We start from the raw sequence: 17,977 nt of genomic DNA, 5'->3' as shown, positions 1-17,977 counted from the left end.
TGATAGACCTATAGTAGCAATGAATGGGATTACTACTGCTTCTACAACTTCTGCTACTACTGTTAAAACAATAGCAGGGATGATTTTAGAGAGATCTGGGACAAGTTTTCAATCTACCGGCCAGATGGAGAGTTTGGTGTCAGAATTCCTGAAGTGAAGTAAGAACAATATACTCATAACGGGCAGCTCATCCCAGATCACTCTTGGGATTTGCAGAAAGTAATTATCTCCCCCTTCTGATCCTCCACTTTGCATTACCCCAGAGTTGCTATTTTATATCTGCTTCTGCTTTGTTGTTTGTTATGGTTCGGAGTAAACCCCATAAACAAGTCTCTCTCCCCCTCCTTAGCCTACTCCAGGAGTGTTTTCCCCAATTCCCCAACAGCATGCAATCCTGTTAATAAGAAAGGTCACTCTAGCAACTTCTCCCCAGACTCAGTGGTTCTCAACCTTTTTAATGCCGCGACCCCCAACCGGTTGTAAGTCGAGGACTAAACCGGTCATAAGTCGAGGACTAAACCGGTCGTAAGTCGAGGACTACCCAACCGGTTGTAAGTCGAGGACTAAACCGGTCGTAAGTCGAGGACTAAACCGGTCGTAAGTCGAGGACTACCCAACCAGTCGTAAGTTGAGGACTTTCCCTGCCCGGGAGCGCTGCGCACACGTGGTTCCGCCCCCTGCGCCGGCCGAGGCGTAGCTGGCAAGCAGCAGAGACGGAGCAGGCCGACCACCAGCTGGCCCAGCTCAAGGGAGGTAAGGCACCCGCCGAAAAAGGGGAAAAAAATGGCGGACAGCCTTGCTTGGCGACCCCCGTGAAATGGTCGATCGACCCCAAATGGGGTCACGACCCATAGGTTGAGAACCACTGCCCCAGAGCCTAAAGCTAGTCCTCTAAGATCAAGAAGGAACCCACAGGTCATCCAACCTAGTCTTCTCTCCTCCTTCAGTTGTGATGGGTTACAAACCCCATCATCCTCATCCTCACTGGGCAAGCTAGCTGGGGTTAGGGACGGTAGAGCCCAAGACAGCTAGAAGGAACTGATTTAGGGCAAGTGTCCTAAGTGGCGCATGATCGGAAGATGTGGAGAATCGCCAAGAGTCAGACATGACTGGATGGATAACATCAATCATCATCACCCATCCATCTCCATCATCATCATCATCATCATCATCATCATCCTCATCCTCATTTCCTTATGCTGTGAGGCTCAACCAAAAGGAGAATCTAGGACGGTTTTTCCCAAGCTAGTGCCCCTGGATATCGGCCACACTGGAGTGCGTGCCCTCGAGAGCGCACAAAGAGTTGGAGTCGGCACAATGCTGTACGTCTGAAGTTGAGGGTCTTAAGAGGTCGGGTTTCGACGGTCCGACCCCTACTGACCGTGTTTGCCTAACTAGTTGCCCTTGTTGACTCGAAACCGCGTCCTCATTGACCCGATCGGTAGTACGAGGGACGACTGAGCCACGTGGACCTAGAAGGGGCACCAAAGTACTGCCGTCTTGCGTTGTTAACGGGCTAACTGCAGGCTGCCTTGTCTCCTCAGAGACTGTCTCCTGCTGCCCATGTAATCTCTGTCAACAGGATTTAGGAAACATCCCTTGGGAACACCAGAACTGGAGAAACAAACACTGGGAGAAATAATTATTCCTGATTAACCATTAGCTTCATCTCCACTTGAAGAAACAAGGGGAAGATTCCAGAGAAGGGGTGGGCAGATTCCCAGAGGAAAAAATCTCTGCGTTTGTGTGTCTCTGTGCGTGTCTGTGTTGTATCTGAGAGCTTCAAATACATAGGCAGCTCCTGTGTTTTAACCGCTGAGCCATCGCGCCTCCCCCCAAATAACTTAAACATATGTGATAAGTTATAAAAGACAATACCTTGTTTAATGTAAGCTATTCTCCGTGCACGGGTTTATTTATTTATTTATTTATTTTTTTAAAAAACCAAGTCTTTTGTTTTTCATGTATTTTAAAAGAAAGAAATAGACATGGAGGGAAAACAGAAGTGTAGTTGCCCAAGTGTTGGCACGGAATGTGGCTGCCCCTGTGTGTTTGTGTGTACACGCATATTTATGCTACAAATGCTTCGATGCTGCTCCGATCATATGACTCCTAAGCCGCTTAGGGCATAAAAATAACACCTGTTCTGCATTACAATAAATACAAATTCGTGAAAAACTATAAACACGCGACTAACAACCATAACGACGACTAACACAGATTCATAATAGTATGAATGATGTCCTAAATCGATAGCATAACATCGAGCACATAAACACACACAGATTCTCCAGACCCTGGATATTTTAACCGATTCCGGCATAGTTCTGGCAAAATCAAACAACCTATTTTGCTCTGCATTCTTCCTGAAATTCCTAATTTTAGTGATTGATTTCATTGTTGTTGGAACATGGGACAAGCAAAAGCAACACTCTGTGTGTGTGTGTGTGTGTGTGTGTGTCCGTGACAACTCTTTTGTTCTTCCTTTTCTGTCTTGGATCCTTTTGCTTCTAGACCAGGATTCCTCCACCTCAGCAACTTGGAAATAATTAGAGTCATGCTGGCTGGGGAACTCTGGGACTTGAAGTCCATCCGTGATGCTGAGGTTGAGAAACACTGTTTGTCAACGGATGTTTTGGATGCTTCCAGCTGGAAATATAGATTTCACCAAGTTCTTGTTATCTTCTGCTTCCTAGACAGCCCTTGTCCATTGGATCTGGACAGGGAGATCAGGGCTTTATATGCTGTGGTCTTTTTTTAAAAAAAAAAAATATTTGGAAAGCCGCCCGGAGACACACCACCAGTGTGTGAGCCAGGCAGCCATATAAATCTGTTCAATAAATAACTCAATAGCAGCGTCCTCTCACCTGGGGAAGGACATGCAGGTGAAAAGGATGGGTGCTCTTTTGGAAGGAAGGTTGGTGCAACTGGGTTTGGGTTTGCCTTTGGCCCCACGAGTGGCTCCCTCGACGAAGAAGCAGAGGTGGTGGAGACAGGCTGGATCCTGGTCTCCGTAAAAATTCCCCTCGGTGTCAGTTTGACTAATTTGTTAGTCTTATCGCTGGCAGGATTCAGCCGTGCCCATCAAGGGCGCAGGCCCATAAAACTAATGTAGTGAGGAGGCAGCCTGAGGGATGATAGATACGGCCCGCCGCTTGGAACAAGCATTAGCTTTATGAACCAGGGGTAATTGAAGGGAAATATTTGTCATTGGTCTCTGGCGGACAAGAAGTTTGTGGCAAACTTTCTTGACTGGCAGGGGTAGCTTGTGGGTGGCTTGCCCCTCTTCATGCATGTTGATCAGGAGGGAGAAGAAGAATCAAAGGTGCTTTTGCCAAAAGACAACTAGACTTTCTTGGTTTTTCTCCTTGAAAACGTCTCACTTCTCATCCAGGAAGCTTCTTCAGTTCCTCCAGGGGGAAAAAAACCCCAAGAAAGTCCAGTTGCTTTTTTGGAAAAGCACCTTTGGGACAACCATGGCCTGGATGATTGAGAATCTCCATAGACATCTTGAAATCCGGCTTCCCACCCTTTCAACCTCCAGGTGTGTAGGCTTTAATTCCCAGAGTTCTCAGCAATGGTTCTGCTCATTAGGGAATTCTGGGAGTTGAAGACTGATATCTGAAGGACGGTCAGGATGGTGAGCCCTGTATTAATCTATAGCTAAGTGTCCCTTAGAAGGCCAGGTGGTTCCTGCTTGTCAGGATCAGTCCCAGATAGTGGAGAAGTGATAGGTTTCCGAATGAAGATCAGTTCAGGAAAAACCACGGGAGAATGTCCTTGTGCTCCTTAATAATAATAATAATAATAATAATAATAATAATAATAATAATAATAATAATAATAATAATAATAATAATAATAATAATAATAATAATAATAATAATAATAATAATAATAATAATAATAATAAAGTTGGAAGGGACCTTGGAGGTCATCGAGTCCAACCCCCTGCCCAGGCAGGAACCCTACACCATTTCAGACAAGCGGCTGTCCAGTCTCTTCTTAAAAACTTCCAGTGTTGGAGCATTCACCACTTCTGGAGGCAGGTTATTCCACTGGTTAATTGTTCTAACTGTCAGGAAGTTTCTCCTTAGTTCTAAGTTGCTTCTCTCCTTGATCAGTTTCCACCCGTTGCTTCTTGTCCTGCCTTCAGGCGCCTTGGAGAATAGCTTGACTCCCTCTTCTTTGTGGCAGCCCCTGAGATATTGGAACACTGCTATCATGTCCCCCCTCGTCCTTCTCTTCATTAAACTAGACATACCCAATTCCAGCAACCGTTCATTATATGTTTTAGCCTCCAGTCCCCTAATCATCTTTGTTGCTCTTCTCTGTACTCTGTTCTGGATCTCCCAAAGCTTTGAAGGGACATCTGAACAAGCTGGCCAGAATGGATCTGTCATCTCCTGCAGGCACTTTGGTATCGTCCAGTCAACTCTTCTTAGATTCTTTGTAGTCGTTTTCAATTTGGATCACAAAAAAGAAAGTGTGAGAATAGTTCTAGGGAGAAAGGTTGTGGAGAAACCCGGACTCCAGGTAGCCTTCTGGAGAAACCTGGACCCCCAGGTAGCCTTCTGGAGAAATGAATCATCAGAAGTGCCACCTCTTGTGTTCCCTCTCATACTTCACATGGTGCAAAGAGGACAAGACACAGAGCCAGATGCAAGTTGTTATCTGACGTTCCCGCTAAGTTCTCCTATAGAAGAGAACATACATAGCTCAGAACTGAACTGTGCCGTTTTTGGTCCTCTCTGAGCTTGGTTGTTTACATGCAGATGTTTCATTACCTAACTAGGTAACACCATCAGTGTTAGTGAGTGTGGGGTTTGCTCCTTGTTTATATACAACAGCTTGCCCTTCCAGTGTTGGTGGGGGTGTGGGTTTCTTCTTGGTAGTTCCTTGATTAGGGCATTGTTTTCTGCTTGTTTGTTTGTCTGGTGCTAATCCCTGCTTATTATCTTAGGAATTAAGAAGGAAACAAGACCAAAACACATCCTCTCCAGCAACCAACACCCAGATAATCAGGGATTAAGACCTTACCAATGGAAAATTAGTTGGTCAAGGCAAAAAAAAAAAATTGCCAAGATTTTTTTCTTTGGTATCATAGTTTGCTATGTGCAAGGTGTGAAAAAAAAACAGGAGAGCATTCAACCAAGTCATAAATATACCCATAACAACGAAGGAGAATATTTGCTTGTTTTCTTGCAAGAAAACAAGCAAGCTCAGAGAGCACCAAGGACCCCTCCTATACCCATGATTTAAACTTTCCAGAGGGGGGAAAATGAGGTTATAATGAATAAACTAATTTTGTGGATTCCAACTGTGTTATCACTTGATGTGATGAAGAGAAGACTTGATGGTTATTTTCAACGATCAGAAACGTTGCCGTAGTGGAGAAGGATATTCCCTTCCACCCCAGAGTCATGATGAGCAATTGACGTGACCAAAAGTGGAGGGCCAGGGTCTCTGAGAGAAGAAACCTCCTGACACTATGGAAGATCAGATGCTGGGAATAAATTGAGGCCAATTTTGTAGAGGTACTTGTGAAGCAATGTGATGACCATCTGTCAGGGAAGCTGTAGTTGAATGCTACAAGCGGAATCTGGATTGAGCAGGGGGTGGATTAGCAGGACACCAAGACACCTTCCAATTTCAATGGTATTATTTTGTAACTCTACAACATATCGCGTTCCACCGCCCACCCCAACTCTTGATTATTCTGCACATCACATTTCCCAGCCTCCTGACAGATCCAGGTTCAGCAGACCGTTCTGCTTTCCAGACTGGACAAAAGTCCTTCTTGTTAAGCTTGGCAAATCCCAGTCATTAAGAGAGGAATTGACTCTTTATTGAGTGGTTGACTCTTCCCAAGAGATGTAAGCTAGTCTGCCAAATCGTAGCTTCCCTTGCCAAGATGCATCAGAAACTTGTGGTGCCAAAGAATAGCTTAGAAGTTTGCAACTTAACTTGTCGCTGGTGTTCCTTCACCAGCTGGTCTGTTAGCCTCAGGCAAAAGGGGCAGAGCTGGTTGTGTGAAATGCCAGGAAGTAAGTTAGGAATTTGCAAAATCTGTAAATATTAAATAAGTATAGAAAGCAACTTCAACTTTCAGCATGTCCTGATTACTAGATACTTTATTAGTTGCTTCCATGGTCTCAGGAGAGTATTTTTATTGGACTGTCTGATCCCAAACATTGTCAGCCCTACTAGGTAGACTGGATTAGGAAATCAACACCATAGCAAGTCTAAAGCTACTTTTATAGAGATGGGCTATAAAAACAGAATTTTGCAAGTCTTATTACGCTGGACCTCTTACACTCAGGGAAGCATCTGCCTGACTCACTTCTGAATGTTATCTGGGTCTTCTGGGCTTAAGCAATGTTTCAACCCCTTTTACCTAGACAATAGTTCTTGCATAGTTCTAATGAAGTCATCTTTCTTTCTCTACACTAGTGTTTCTCAACCTTGGCAGCTTGAAGATGTGTGGCCTTCAACTCTCAGAATTTTCCAGCAAGCATGGGAGCTGAAGTCCATATAATTTTGGGAGTTGAAGTCCACATAATTTGGGGAGTTGAAATTCATTCTGGGAGTTGAAGTCTTCACTCCCAACTCTGGAAATTGGAGTCCATCATATGCTGACTGGGGAATTCTGAGAGTTGAAGTCCTCACATCTTCAAGCTACCAAGGTTGAGAAACACTGATCCACAGAATGTCAGGCTGTTGAAAGGTGGTGTACATGTTCTGTACTGTCTAGTCTTCTGAGACTACTAAGCTAGTTCTTGACTAGTTCCTGAGTCCAAGGTCCAAAAAACTGCTTCCAGCACTGAGTGCAGCAAGAGACAAATGTATTCCAGCCATGCTGGGAGTATGTCTGTGGGTTTCTTTGAGATGGTCAGGTGTGGAGTGTGGGATGTATGTAGACGTATGGCTGTCTGTTTGTCCGCAAATGCTGAATGCAGGATTGGATGCATCAGTATCCATTCATCTGTCGCCCCAATCAAGCGAAGGAGCTTTAATTGACTTTAATAGCCATCAAATGCCATCAACAATGTCTCTTAATACACAAATCAATTAGCCAGTCTGATTGGCAGGAGGAGAGTGGTCAGGTGGTGGAGAGAGGCAAGGGAGGAGCTGCACACAGCTGGCTGAAGGATGCTGGGAAAAGCATCCCTCACCGCGGCAACAGAGGCAGTTTTGCAAACAACACTGTGGTACCCTGGAGGCTTCTGTATTCAGTTCATGTTACTCTCTTAGCTTGATGTTCCAGGCTATAAATGTAGCATTTATCTTTTTAGCTCGCTCCAATCCTGCCTCCTTAGGAAGTGGCTTAGATAGAAGCAGTCATGCTTGCATGAAGTGTTGACATGCGGACGGTTTCTAGTTCAACATTCTGGCCAGCTCTTTAGACCAGCATCTTTCAGGAAGCCTTTTCCATTTTTTCACTCACCCATCCACCCGCCCTGGGACTAGGTTGCATTTTCACACAACCTCCAGACTGGCTTCAGTCATTACAATAAGCCTCAGTTTGCTCAACCGTTGTTTATTGAATGCTTGGGTTTCCATCACACCCTAAGCCATGAAGCTCAGTTCATAAACCACCGTGACTGAGTTCATAGGGCAGGCTAAGCTAAAAACAAACAGAGCACATATTATTATGGTGTGGGAACCCCGCCACAGTCAACACGCTGGGGCTGTTTTCTGTCCATACTAATTTTGTTTCAGAGTTTTCCTGTCTTGTGTTGGCTAAACTCCAATCTTTCCCAATCTTTCAAGCAGCTTCCTCTTGAATCTAGGATGATAATGCTCGATCGGTCCAAAGCAGTGTTTCTCAGCGTTAGCTACTCTAAAATGGGTGGTTTCCAACTCCCAGAGTTCTCCAACCAGCTTGCTGGCTAGGGAATTCTGGGAGTTGAAGTCTTCACATCTTAGAGTTGCCAAGGTTGTGAAACGCTGGTCTAAAACTTCACATTGGGGAGAATAAGTTTGGCAATTGTTGAGACAATACTAGTTGGGAGGCGGGTAACAAACAGTAACTTTCCATTGAGAAAATTAAGATCGGTGGGCCATCATTCCGAAATTATGTTGCATAGGTGAAGCTTGATAGAAAAGCTAAAATTGTACAGATCTAGAATAATTGCTTGTGTAGACTGAAATGTGTGGAAGCCAATTTCTTAATGCAGGATTTAGAGGAAAAAGGATCAATTGAGATTGTTGCAAAGATTTTTAGGAGTTACTTTCCCAAAATGTAGCATGCAGTTTTTCTTTCTTAAACTGGATGAACCTCTTTTTTCCACTGGTCCTTTTCTGGAACTCAGAACCTTTTTTCTTTCATTATGGCAGTCTGATTTATTTTATTGTTGATCTTTGCCAAATGATCCAAAACCTATCTTGTCTGTTTTGTGGTGACGCTACCTGGTCACTATGGGTCCGAGCATGGAACTACCAAACAAAACTAGATTTGCTTCTTTTCTTTTTTTTTTCTTTTCCATCATGGTGCTCAGTCAATTTAAACAAAGGTGCTGCCAGAAAAACGAAGCCACAAGGCTGAATTTCCACCATCTATTACAGGCACATACACATAGAGGCCTGTGGATATTATCTAAATCTGGACACCCAAGTTCAGAAAGATGGATTCATATTAGAACATGGAACGACTCTATCCAAACCTAGAACCTCATCAATCCTTTCTGTGTTTCCTTTGGCAGATGAATCGTCCAATCCAAGTGAAACCAGCAGATAGCGAAGGCCGGGGAGGTAGGTGGCTTTGTTTTTTTTAAAATAAACATTCTTTGTATGCTCAGCTGATTTCTCCAATGTGTGATGCAGGCAACCACATTGATTTAAGTCATCTTTGAGGATGACGTGGTTGACGTGCTCTCGGTGAGGTTTAGAGCTCATGGGTGAGGGATGGTCCCTATGGAGGGGGAGAACAGCGTGATGGACCACAGTGAAATGGTAGTGTCCCAAGAAGGAGGGAGCACATTACAAAAACAGGGACGAGACAAGAGCCCAGCCCAGAATTGGATATGAGACAGACAAAGAGAATTGGGCTAGCCACTCCTTAGAATCTCCCAGGGTATATCTGTTGGGTTCAAGTAATACAGGTTTAGCCTGGCAAGATTCTGTCTTCCTGGTGTGAGCAAATAAAGAACTAGACTTTGGCTGGATTGTTCTATGTCATTCTTGGGTTGGGCCTGACATCATCCTTCTCAGGCAAGCAACACAATTAGATGAGCTATATCTGCTCTAGGCTACGAGATACATCAGAATCGTACACGTTTGAAGGTACAAACTTCCCCGCCACCACTTTTAACCATCCGACTAATTAGGACAAACCCTAAATTTCTTTCTCTGACGGCTAAACAACGGTGGGATCTTCCTTCTCTTGTCTGATCATTCCCTAGGCCAGAAGTCCCCAACCTTTTGAGTATCAGGGACCGGTTCCGTGGAGAGAGGTTTTTCCGTGGACCGGAGGGGGCATGGTTTCATGTACTGCCTGCATCCCACGGATGGGGCTTCGCTTGTTTGCGCGGACCGGTTTCTGGCATGCCGCAGACTGGTGCCGGTCCACAGACGGGGGTTGGGGACCCCTGCCCTAGGCAGCATCTCTTCCCCACTTCTCCCAAGGTTTCCATTCCATTACAATGTGGAAGCAGACCGAGAGGAACCATAGTCTCTTAATATTATCATGTCTGAGGTCCTCGAATCAAATTAAGATCTTGGTTCTGCGTTCTGTGCCGCTGTAGTCATCCTGTCTTTAAGTAGCTGCTTTTTCCTTAAAAAAAAACAAAAAACAAAACAGAATTGGAATGAATTGGCAGGTCTTGGAATGAGGCCCTTCCTTTCCCAGAAGGCAAATTCCATTAGAAATTCAGAAAGATCCTACTAATGGTGAAGGTCACCCAACTCTGGGCCCAACCCCACAGAGAAATGGTGGAGAATAGAATACAAATAGAATAACAGAGTTGGAAGTGATCTTGGGGGGCTTCTAGTCCAAACCCCTGCTCAGGCAGGGAACTCTATCTATAGGACTCTATAGGACAGTGGTGGCGAACCTATGGCATGCGTGCCAGAGGCGGCACTCAGAACCCTCTCTGTGGGCACGCAGGCCATGCCCCAGAGATGGCAACCATGCCTCTTCAATCAGCTGCCCGCTAACTTGCCGAGGTCCCACATGGCCGGATGCATCCCAGCACCCATGCGCTCACTGGCCTCTGTGCCGATGGTGTCAGGCAGCAGCCACCCCGGCCCCTGCCTCACCTTGCTCTGCGACAATGGCACCTCCACCCTGCCTCACCTTGCCTCGCGCCCGCAGGACGAGCCTCCTACCTACTGCCCCACCTGCCAGAGACCCCCTGGATCTCCCCCAGCCCTGCCCGTCCCCCACAGGCATCCCTACCCATGAGCAACATCAAGGTGACCACCCCTACCTTGGCCACACCCACCCAGTCTGCCATGACCACCACAGCCATGCTCATCCAGTGGGCCATGCCCACCTGGCACCCGGCAATAAATAAGTGAGTTTTGGGTTGCAGTTTGGGCACTCAGTCTCTAAAAGGTTCGCCATCCCTGGTATAGGATGTCAAAGATCCCTTTAGCTGTTTGTGTTGAAGAAGGACTTGAGGACTATCTTGAGGGAATGCTTGTGTTTGGGCACCAGTTCTTGTAGGAAAGTAGAGTTGATGACTTTAGCGGACCCTTCAAGTCTCAGACTGCAGGATTCTAGGTAAAATTGGAACGTTGCAAATCTTTGCAATTTGCCGAGCGTCGCAGTTTGAGTAAGGATGGTCCAGTGGAGGGGACAGTTTAGCCCATAGAGATGCAGAGTCCTAGGTGAACTGCAAACTTTGAAATCCTTTGAAAGCCCAAGTCTGGCATCGGACAACTTCTTCTCCCTTGTAACACAAGAGTTTGTGAAGCTTGGACTGCTCTTCCATGCTTCTGTTCTGACCAGTGGCATTTTTGTAATAGCAATCTCTCCGCTGGCTACATTTAAATTGGCACTTTTGATACTTGGCCACTGACCTTAGAGGCAAGATACACAGTTTGCGGTTTACACAGCAGTGAGCATTTGAGCAATTAAGCCAACCTATGTAGGGAAAAAAAACAAACCTAGTTCGGAGCAGCAGGCGCAGCGGTGCTGCTGAAACCCATCAGGTTGAGCCCCGAGCAGTGTCTGCTGCCTCCTCTCCCCATTTGTGACGCCATTGTAATAAAAAACAAAAATGGAGGTAGAAAAGAACTGACCGATAGCTCTTATTGCGGCACAGACAATCTGATCTTCCAGCTTTCCAGACATTTAAGGACCCAAAACTGAGCTCTGTCCAATCACCAAGCACTCAGAATCACTGAATTTTAATTACATTTAAATGATATTTAGCTTTTCCCCCCGACCCACCCATTTCTTGAAGTGCAGCTTTAAAGATTTCACCAAAGCTATATACATTAGCCTCGGATCCAAGATGGTGAGAGATTGACCGTTGACTTAAGAGCATTTGGTGGCTGCATTTATTTGCTTTGTTCAATACCTAGAAATATTTGCAAGTCCACATTATATTCAAATAGACATTTGCAGGAGAATGGAGAATGGACGGTAAAAATAACTAGGCATTCTGGGCACACCTGAACCAAATGCCATCTCGGTTTGTCGTAATTTGGCCAGGATACTTTGGGCATAACATCTAGGCTTAGCGCACAGTGACAACCTGCCCTCTCTGGGGAGAACATCTTAAGGCTTTAGAATTGCTGTTCGTGGCTGACTAGCGCCCTCTAGGGGAATGTGCTTGAATTTTTTTAAAAAAAGCACAAGTTGGAATCCCAAATACCGTAGCATTTACGACCAGATTGAAGTTTTGCCAGAAGCTTCAGGTCTTGGAGAACCGATAGGAAATTCTCAACATCGCAAATCATGAAGAGGGTGAATTATTAATGCTTCCCCTAAGCTGTCTACTTAAATAAATGCCACTACCTTGCGCTCGATTTGAGGAAACCATTCTCTCCTCCTTGCCAAAAATAACAGCCTTCCAAACGCCCGGGTAAGATCATTTCCATTTTCAATTAGAACAAAGCAATCAGTGTTAGCAAAAGGAAATGCAAATTTGCCCTGATTCTGCATGGATCTGTTGAAGGATTATCGTTGATATTATGAGGAGGAGAGGTGGTCACACATGCAGCCAGATGTTTAAATCGGATTTGGCATTTTTATCCACCTATCGAGTCCTTCCTAAGGACCTGGGAGAGACAGATGTTGTTTGATGATATTATTAGTGGTAGCATTATATACACGCAACAATGTGAAATCACAGCTGCCAGTTCTTTAGCTGGCGCTGGCCTTCACACACTACATTACAACTAGGATGTTGTGTTGCATTGGCGTAGTATATGGGTGGCTATTTAAGATTTGGGGCAGGTCCATGGAGGTGAGTTAGCACAGCCTGTCCACTCTTCCAAACATCTCTCTGTTTGCCTGATAATGAGGAAGGGGGTTACCAAATCCCAAAGTAGAAGACCTCCCAATGACACACCCAAGGTCTATTTGCAACCATCTCCTCTTGTTGACTGATTTTCTTTCTGCAGAAAATCATCTCTTAGCTATGTTCTCTAGACTTTGATTGCAGATATGAGGAACTTCTTGGCCTGTAGATCAGGGGTGTCCAAAGTTGACCACTTTAATACTTGTGGATTTCAACTCCCAGAATTCCTCAGCCAGCCATTCTGAGAGCTGAAGTCCCCAAGTCTTAAAAGTTGCCAACTTTGGACACCCCTGCTCTAGATCTTTCTAAATACAGTTCTGGGCATTGTTCAATTGCAGCTGAGCTGGTTGGAACTCCTGGGAGTTATAGTTTTGATCAACAAGTGGAGAGTCACAGATTCTCGGCTATTCTTGCTACTTGAATGGCTTGTATCCAAGGTGTATCTTGGTTGACTTCTCCTCTGAAATTTCTCCTTCCTTTCTTCCTCGGTCTCGGCACCTTATTCCCCAGGGTTCTGCCTCCAGTCGAATGTACATAAGGATTGGTCTTTTATTCCTACGTTCTGATGCCTGAGCAGGGTAAATAATCTATTCCAAAAGAGATGTAGTTATTAAACACAACTCAGCTAGTGCCAGCAAAAGCTCCAGGTGTCCCAGAGGGAACAAGGAAATAAATTACCCACTTACAGAATGTAATTGGTGAGGGATTAAAAATCAATGGCTAGAACAAGATAGTAGTTTTGGCTAGGTTCTTTAGAGAAGGAGGGGAAAAAAATATCCTTCCTAGGGAGACAACCCGCTCCATCTTTCAGTCCATGGTTGCCAATGTTTGGACATGAGCCACCCTGCAGGGGTTTTTTTTCTGGAGAAATATCAGGAAGACCTTTCATGAGCGTCGAACTCATGGGGTAATAGCTAACCCCAAGGGCAGTCTGGAATAGCCAGTTCTGCAGGTGTGGAAAGATCAAAGGGTGAACGCAGAAGTGAGGAACCTCAATAAGGCTCTACAACTTCAATAGCCCAAATCCTTGCCTTCTGGAAAGATTTTCAAGGAGAGCTTGTGTGTGTGTTTGTGAAGGGGGCCCATAGGAATCTTAGCCAGTGTGGTGCAGTGATCAGACCATTAGACTAAGAAGAGAAATTTTGGATGAAATCCCCATTCAGATTATTTGAACATTTTGAACCAGTCCTTTTGAACCAGTTTTGGGGGGATATGATCACTGTCTTCCAGTACTTGAGGGACTATCACAGAGAAGAGGGGATTGACTTATTCTTCAAAGCACCTGAGGGCAGGACAAGGAGTAATAGGTGGAAACAACCTGGAAACAACCTGGAAACGAGGAGGAATTTCCTGAGAGTAAGTTCTATGAAGCAATGGAGCAATGAGTTGTGGGTACTCCATCCCTGGAGGTTTTCAAAAATACAATGGACAACCATTTGACCAGGATAGTATAAGATCTCCTGCCTTGAACAAGGAGTTGGACTAAAAGACCTCCAGGATCCATTCCAGTCCTATAATTCTAAGTTCTATAACTTTTGAGCCTGGCTTTTCGTGCAGAGTTATAGGCATGAAACTAAAATGAGAATAATGATGAACACTGCTTGGGAGAAAATGTGGTTCCTTGGTTTCTAAATGCAATATATAAATTCAGTGCAACAATATAAATAAGAAAGGCAGGAAAGAAATCAAACCACTCAATCCATCGAAATAAAACCAAGAGTTGGCAGCTCAAAAGCTTCCCCTTGTAGCTGATAGAATCTTCTAGAGTTGGCTTTGTCCACTGAAGAATCAACTGTTCTTCCTGCTGAAAAAAAGAGAGAGCGGGCACAGAATAAGAAAGGGACATACGAAATGGGGGGGGGAGCGTGGGATACATTCAGTGTAACAATAGACTGAGATCTGTTTGAAGAGCTGCTCAAAGGATTACTGTCCATTTCAAAGTAGCTTGACTGAGAAACTGCCCAACTCATGTGTGTTTTAAAAATAGAGATTCCCGAAAAAAGAACAGCAGCATGGCATGGTGGTCGTGAAGCTGCTGTGAGCAGAGAGTCCCAGAGTAGCTGACTGAACAGATCATCTCCTGGTAGTAACCATCTCTATGCTGAGAAGAGACTACAGGTTGCATCTCCATTAACACAACTTGCATTCTTTCTAGTTTCTGATCTAGGCCTCTGCGGGAGGGGGAAATTAAAATTTGCCAGGCCACATTTAAGCACTTCCCAAGCCACAGTGCTGTCAACACATGGATGATGACATTTATATTGTTGTACTGAATTTATATATTGCATTTAGAAACCAAGGAACCACATTTCTTCCAAGCAGTGTTGATCATTATTCTCATTGCCTTCATGCTGTGGTGGGATTCAGCTGGTTCGCACCAGTTCGGCAGAACCAGTAGCTAAATTTTGCTGAGTTCGGAAAACCGGCTGAATGCACACTGCTTCTGGAAGTGCAGTCTAGGCCTCAGAGGTCTGGAGGAGGCCTCCCAGGCTTAGAATGGCCCACCAGAAGTGCATGGATGCCACTTCCGGAAGTCCGTTCTAGGCCTCGGAGGCCCAGGCCTGCATCCAATAAGAGAACTGGTTGTTCAGGTATTTGAATCCCACTACTGCCTTCATGCATTTGTGTCTCGATGCCTGATGCAAGTAAGCACATTGCATTTTCTTTATTCATCCATTCAACAAATCTATATAGCTTGAGGACATGACCAGGCTGTGTTTGAGGGAGGGAGGGGTCAAACGCGTTATAAGTCTGGAATCCCTTCATGCTCACAAGAGATATAAATCCAGCCCACCTTGAATTCCGTGGACTCTTATCTGCTGCCAACTTGCTTTGATTGTCAGTATTTCAGATTCTTGTGGAGAGCTTAAGCTTGCGATAAACCCTTATATTCTTTGGAACTGCCTGGATTTCCGGATTTCCTGCGCTTGGCAATAGCGGCCCATTCCATGAGAAGTGACTCTGGATGGTGAACAGTAGTTGTAGCATTTGACGAACATAACTTGCATCAGGCATCAAGGTGCAAGTCTACACAGGCAGCATTTACATGATGACCCCATGACACGTGTATCACTCTTTTTTGAAGGCCGTGTGTTTTATATGAGCCCATGTGATACAATTAATTGCTGTTTAAATGAACCTGTTTCCCAAGCTTCAGGCACGCAACCTCAAGCCATTGGATTGCATTTGCATAATTCATTAAGCCGCGTAGAAACAAACTAAAGTTCAGACTAACTAAGCAAGTTGGTCCAGCCTCCCCAAGAAAGCAGGACAACTCTGGAGGGTGTGAAAAATTCTAGAAGGGATCTGAAACTGTGCAACTGCAGTCCCCCTTTTTTTACATGGACTCGGCATTAAAAGCAGGGGGTTGCAGACCCTATTTGAGGTTTTTGACCTCTCCTCCTACAGATTTCTGCAAGAAAGCGGGTCAAGGAAATTGAAGCTGGCCCACCCTCCAAGAGAACACAATCGTTGTTACTGTGGCTCGCTCTGGTTTCGAAGAGAGTAGCTTTATATTTAAGGAGAGGATGGATGAAACCCGATCCCTTAACTAATTTTCTCAGCCTCTCCACGGACAAAGCATCCGCGGGGCTGGGCTGTTATTTATTTATTTCCCAGGCTGCGAGAGAGCCACCTTATCTCTTGTGTCAAATGCCATTAAAGCCTAACGCTGGCGGGGAGCACGAGAAGAGACAGATGCTGGCAATAATCATGAACGGGTCATTATTTACAGCGGCTCCAATGAGGTTTTGGTTATTTATGACCCTTGAGAAAGCCAGAAAGGGTAGGTTATTGGGGAAGTCAATCATAACCACATAGGAGCTTGTTACTTTATTTAATAATCTCTTCCTCTGCCACGCACACATATGGAGACCGGCTTCCCGTAACCTTCAGATCTGCCAGTGTGTATCTGTCCTATTTATCGTTGCTCCATCGTGGTATCTGAGACGATTCAAAATGTGACCTCAGTGCTCTACCTTTTGCTATTTTACATAGAATGTAGAATCCTAGGGCAGGGGTAGGCAACCTTGGCTCTTTTATGACTCGTGGATTTCAACTCCCAGAATTCCTGAGCCAGCCATGCTGAGGAGAAAGGGAGAAATTTCCCAGCTGAGCCATGCTGGCTCAGGAATTCTGGGAGTTGAAATCCACGAGTCTTAAAGCTGCCATAGTTGTCCACCAATGAGCTAGCAGGGGTAAGCAACCTTCGCTCTTTTATGACTTGTGGACTTCAACTCCCAGAATTCCTGAGCCAGCCATGCTGAGGGAAAGGGAGAGTTTCCCAACTGAGCCATGCTGACTCAGGAATTCTGGGAGTTGAAGTCCACAAGTCATAAAAGAGCCAAGGTTGCCTACCCCTATCCTAGGGCAAGAAGGGACCTCAGAGGTCTTCTAGTCCAACCACCTGCTCAAGGCAGAAGAGCTTATACCAACAGGGTCAAATAGTTGTCCAATGTCTTCTTGACACCCACAGCTCCAGGAGGCAAGCTGTTCCACTGATTAATTGTTCTCGCGGTCAGAAAATTTCTCCTTACTTCTAGATTGGATGTCTCTTCAATGTTCTTCCACCAGTTGCTTCTTATCCTGCCTTCAGGTACTTTGGAGAATAGGTCAATGCCCTCTTCTTCTTCCTACGCTGGGCTCTTCCACAACGTGTTGTCATCTCATGCTTATTGTTGGGACTCCAGATGTCCAGGATATTCTTCTTATTCCTCCTTTGCCTTTCCCCACATTAAGGAGGGATTCAAACTCCCTTCCCATCCCATGCTGATGCATTATGTGAGGCTCTGTTTCACATTTCATGCAAATGCAGCTACTGTGATTTGTAAACCAAACTTTAGGTTTTCGTGCAGGGGTATCAAACTGCCGGCCCACGGGCTGGATGCATCCTGCCAAAACCGCGCCCACCCCATTGCCGGCAATGGAAAAAAAGTTGCAATACGTTGCGACACGTCACGTGACATTGCGAGTTTGACACCCCTGCTTTAGTGGGTTGTGGGGATTCGGCCAGGGTTGGTGTATACAGAAAACCACTGCTGCATAAATCAGAGCTTAATTCTGCATAAGCCCAGGTTCCAGGTTCTATGGCCAAGTGGCATTCTTCCTCCTGATTGGTTTTGGAGGGTAAACCAGGCAGGCAAAAATAAGGGGAGACAGGTGGTCCCTCAGATGCCATGAAGGCTTTATAGGTACCAGGTAGTATCTTGAATTGTACCCAGAAGCCAACTGGGAATCAATGTAGCTTGCATAACAACACATGGGCACAACAAGAAGTGACCATCACTACTCACACTACCGCATTTTAAACCAGCTGTGGCTTCTGGATGGTTTTCAAGGGCAACTCCATGTAGACCATGTTGCAACAGTCTCATCATGAGGTGACCATCAATAAAAGAGAATATATACTGTATGTAGCTCAGGGTTGAACTATGGAGTTCGTGGTGCTCTCTGAGCAAGCAAACCACAGAGTCCAGAAAGCACCAAGGACTTCTTGGTGACCATTA

The 17,977-nt window shown here is 45.2% G+C and overlaps 1 protein-coding gene across 1 annotated transcript in view; it reads left to right on the top strand.

Moving 5' to 3' along the window:
* LOC107294068 (CUGBP Elav-like family member 6) overlaps positions 1-17,977 on the top strand; it is a 70,598-nt gene that overhangs the window by 27,183 nt on the left and 25,438 nt on the right. The window contains exon 2 of the mRNA XM_029285531.1: positions 8,706-8,754. Coding sequence (XP_029141364.1) covers positions 8,706-8,754 — 49 coding nt within the window. The remainder of the gene's footprint in view (positions 1-8,705; positions 8,755-17,977) is intronic.

This window comes from Protobothrops mucrosquamatus, unplaced genomic scaffold (assembly GCF_001527695.2).
Source record: "Protobothrops mucrosquamatus isolate PMUCROS unplaced genomic scaffold, P.Mucros_1.0 scaffold1819, whole genome shotgun sequence".
Classification (NCBI taxonomy): Eukaryota; Metazoa; Chordata; class Lepidosauria; order Squamata; family Viperidae; genus Protobothrops; species Protobothrops mucrosquamatus.
Note: the sequence above shows the minus strand (reverse complement) of the source record. Positions and strands in the feature narration are given on the sequence as shown.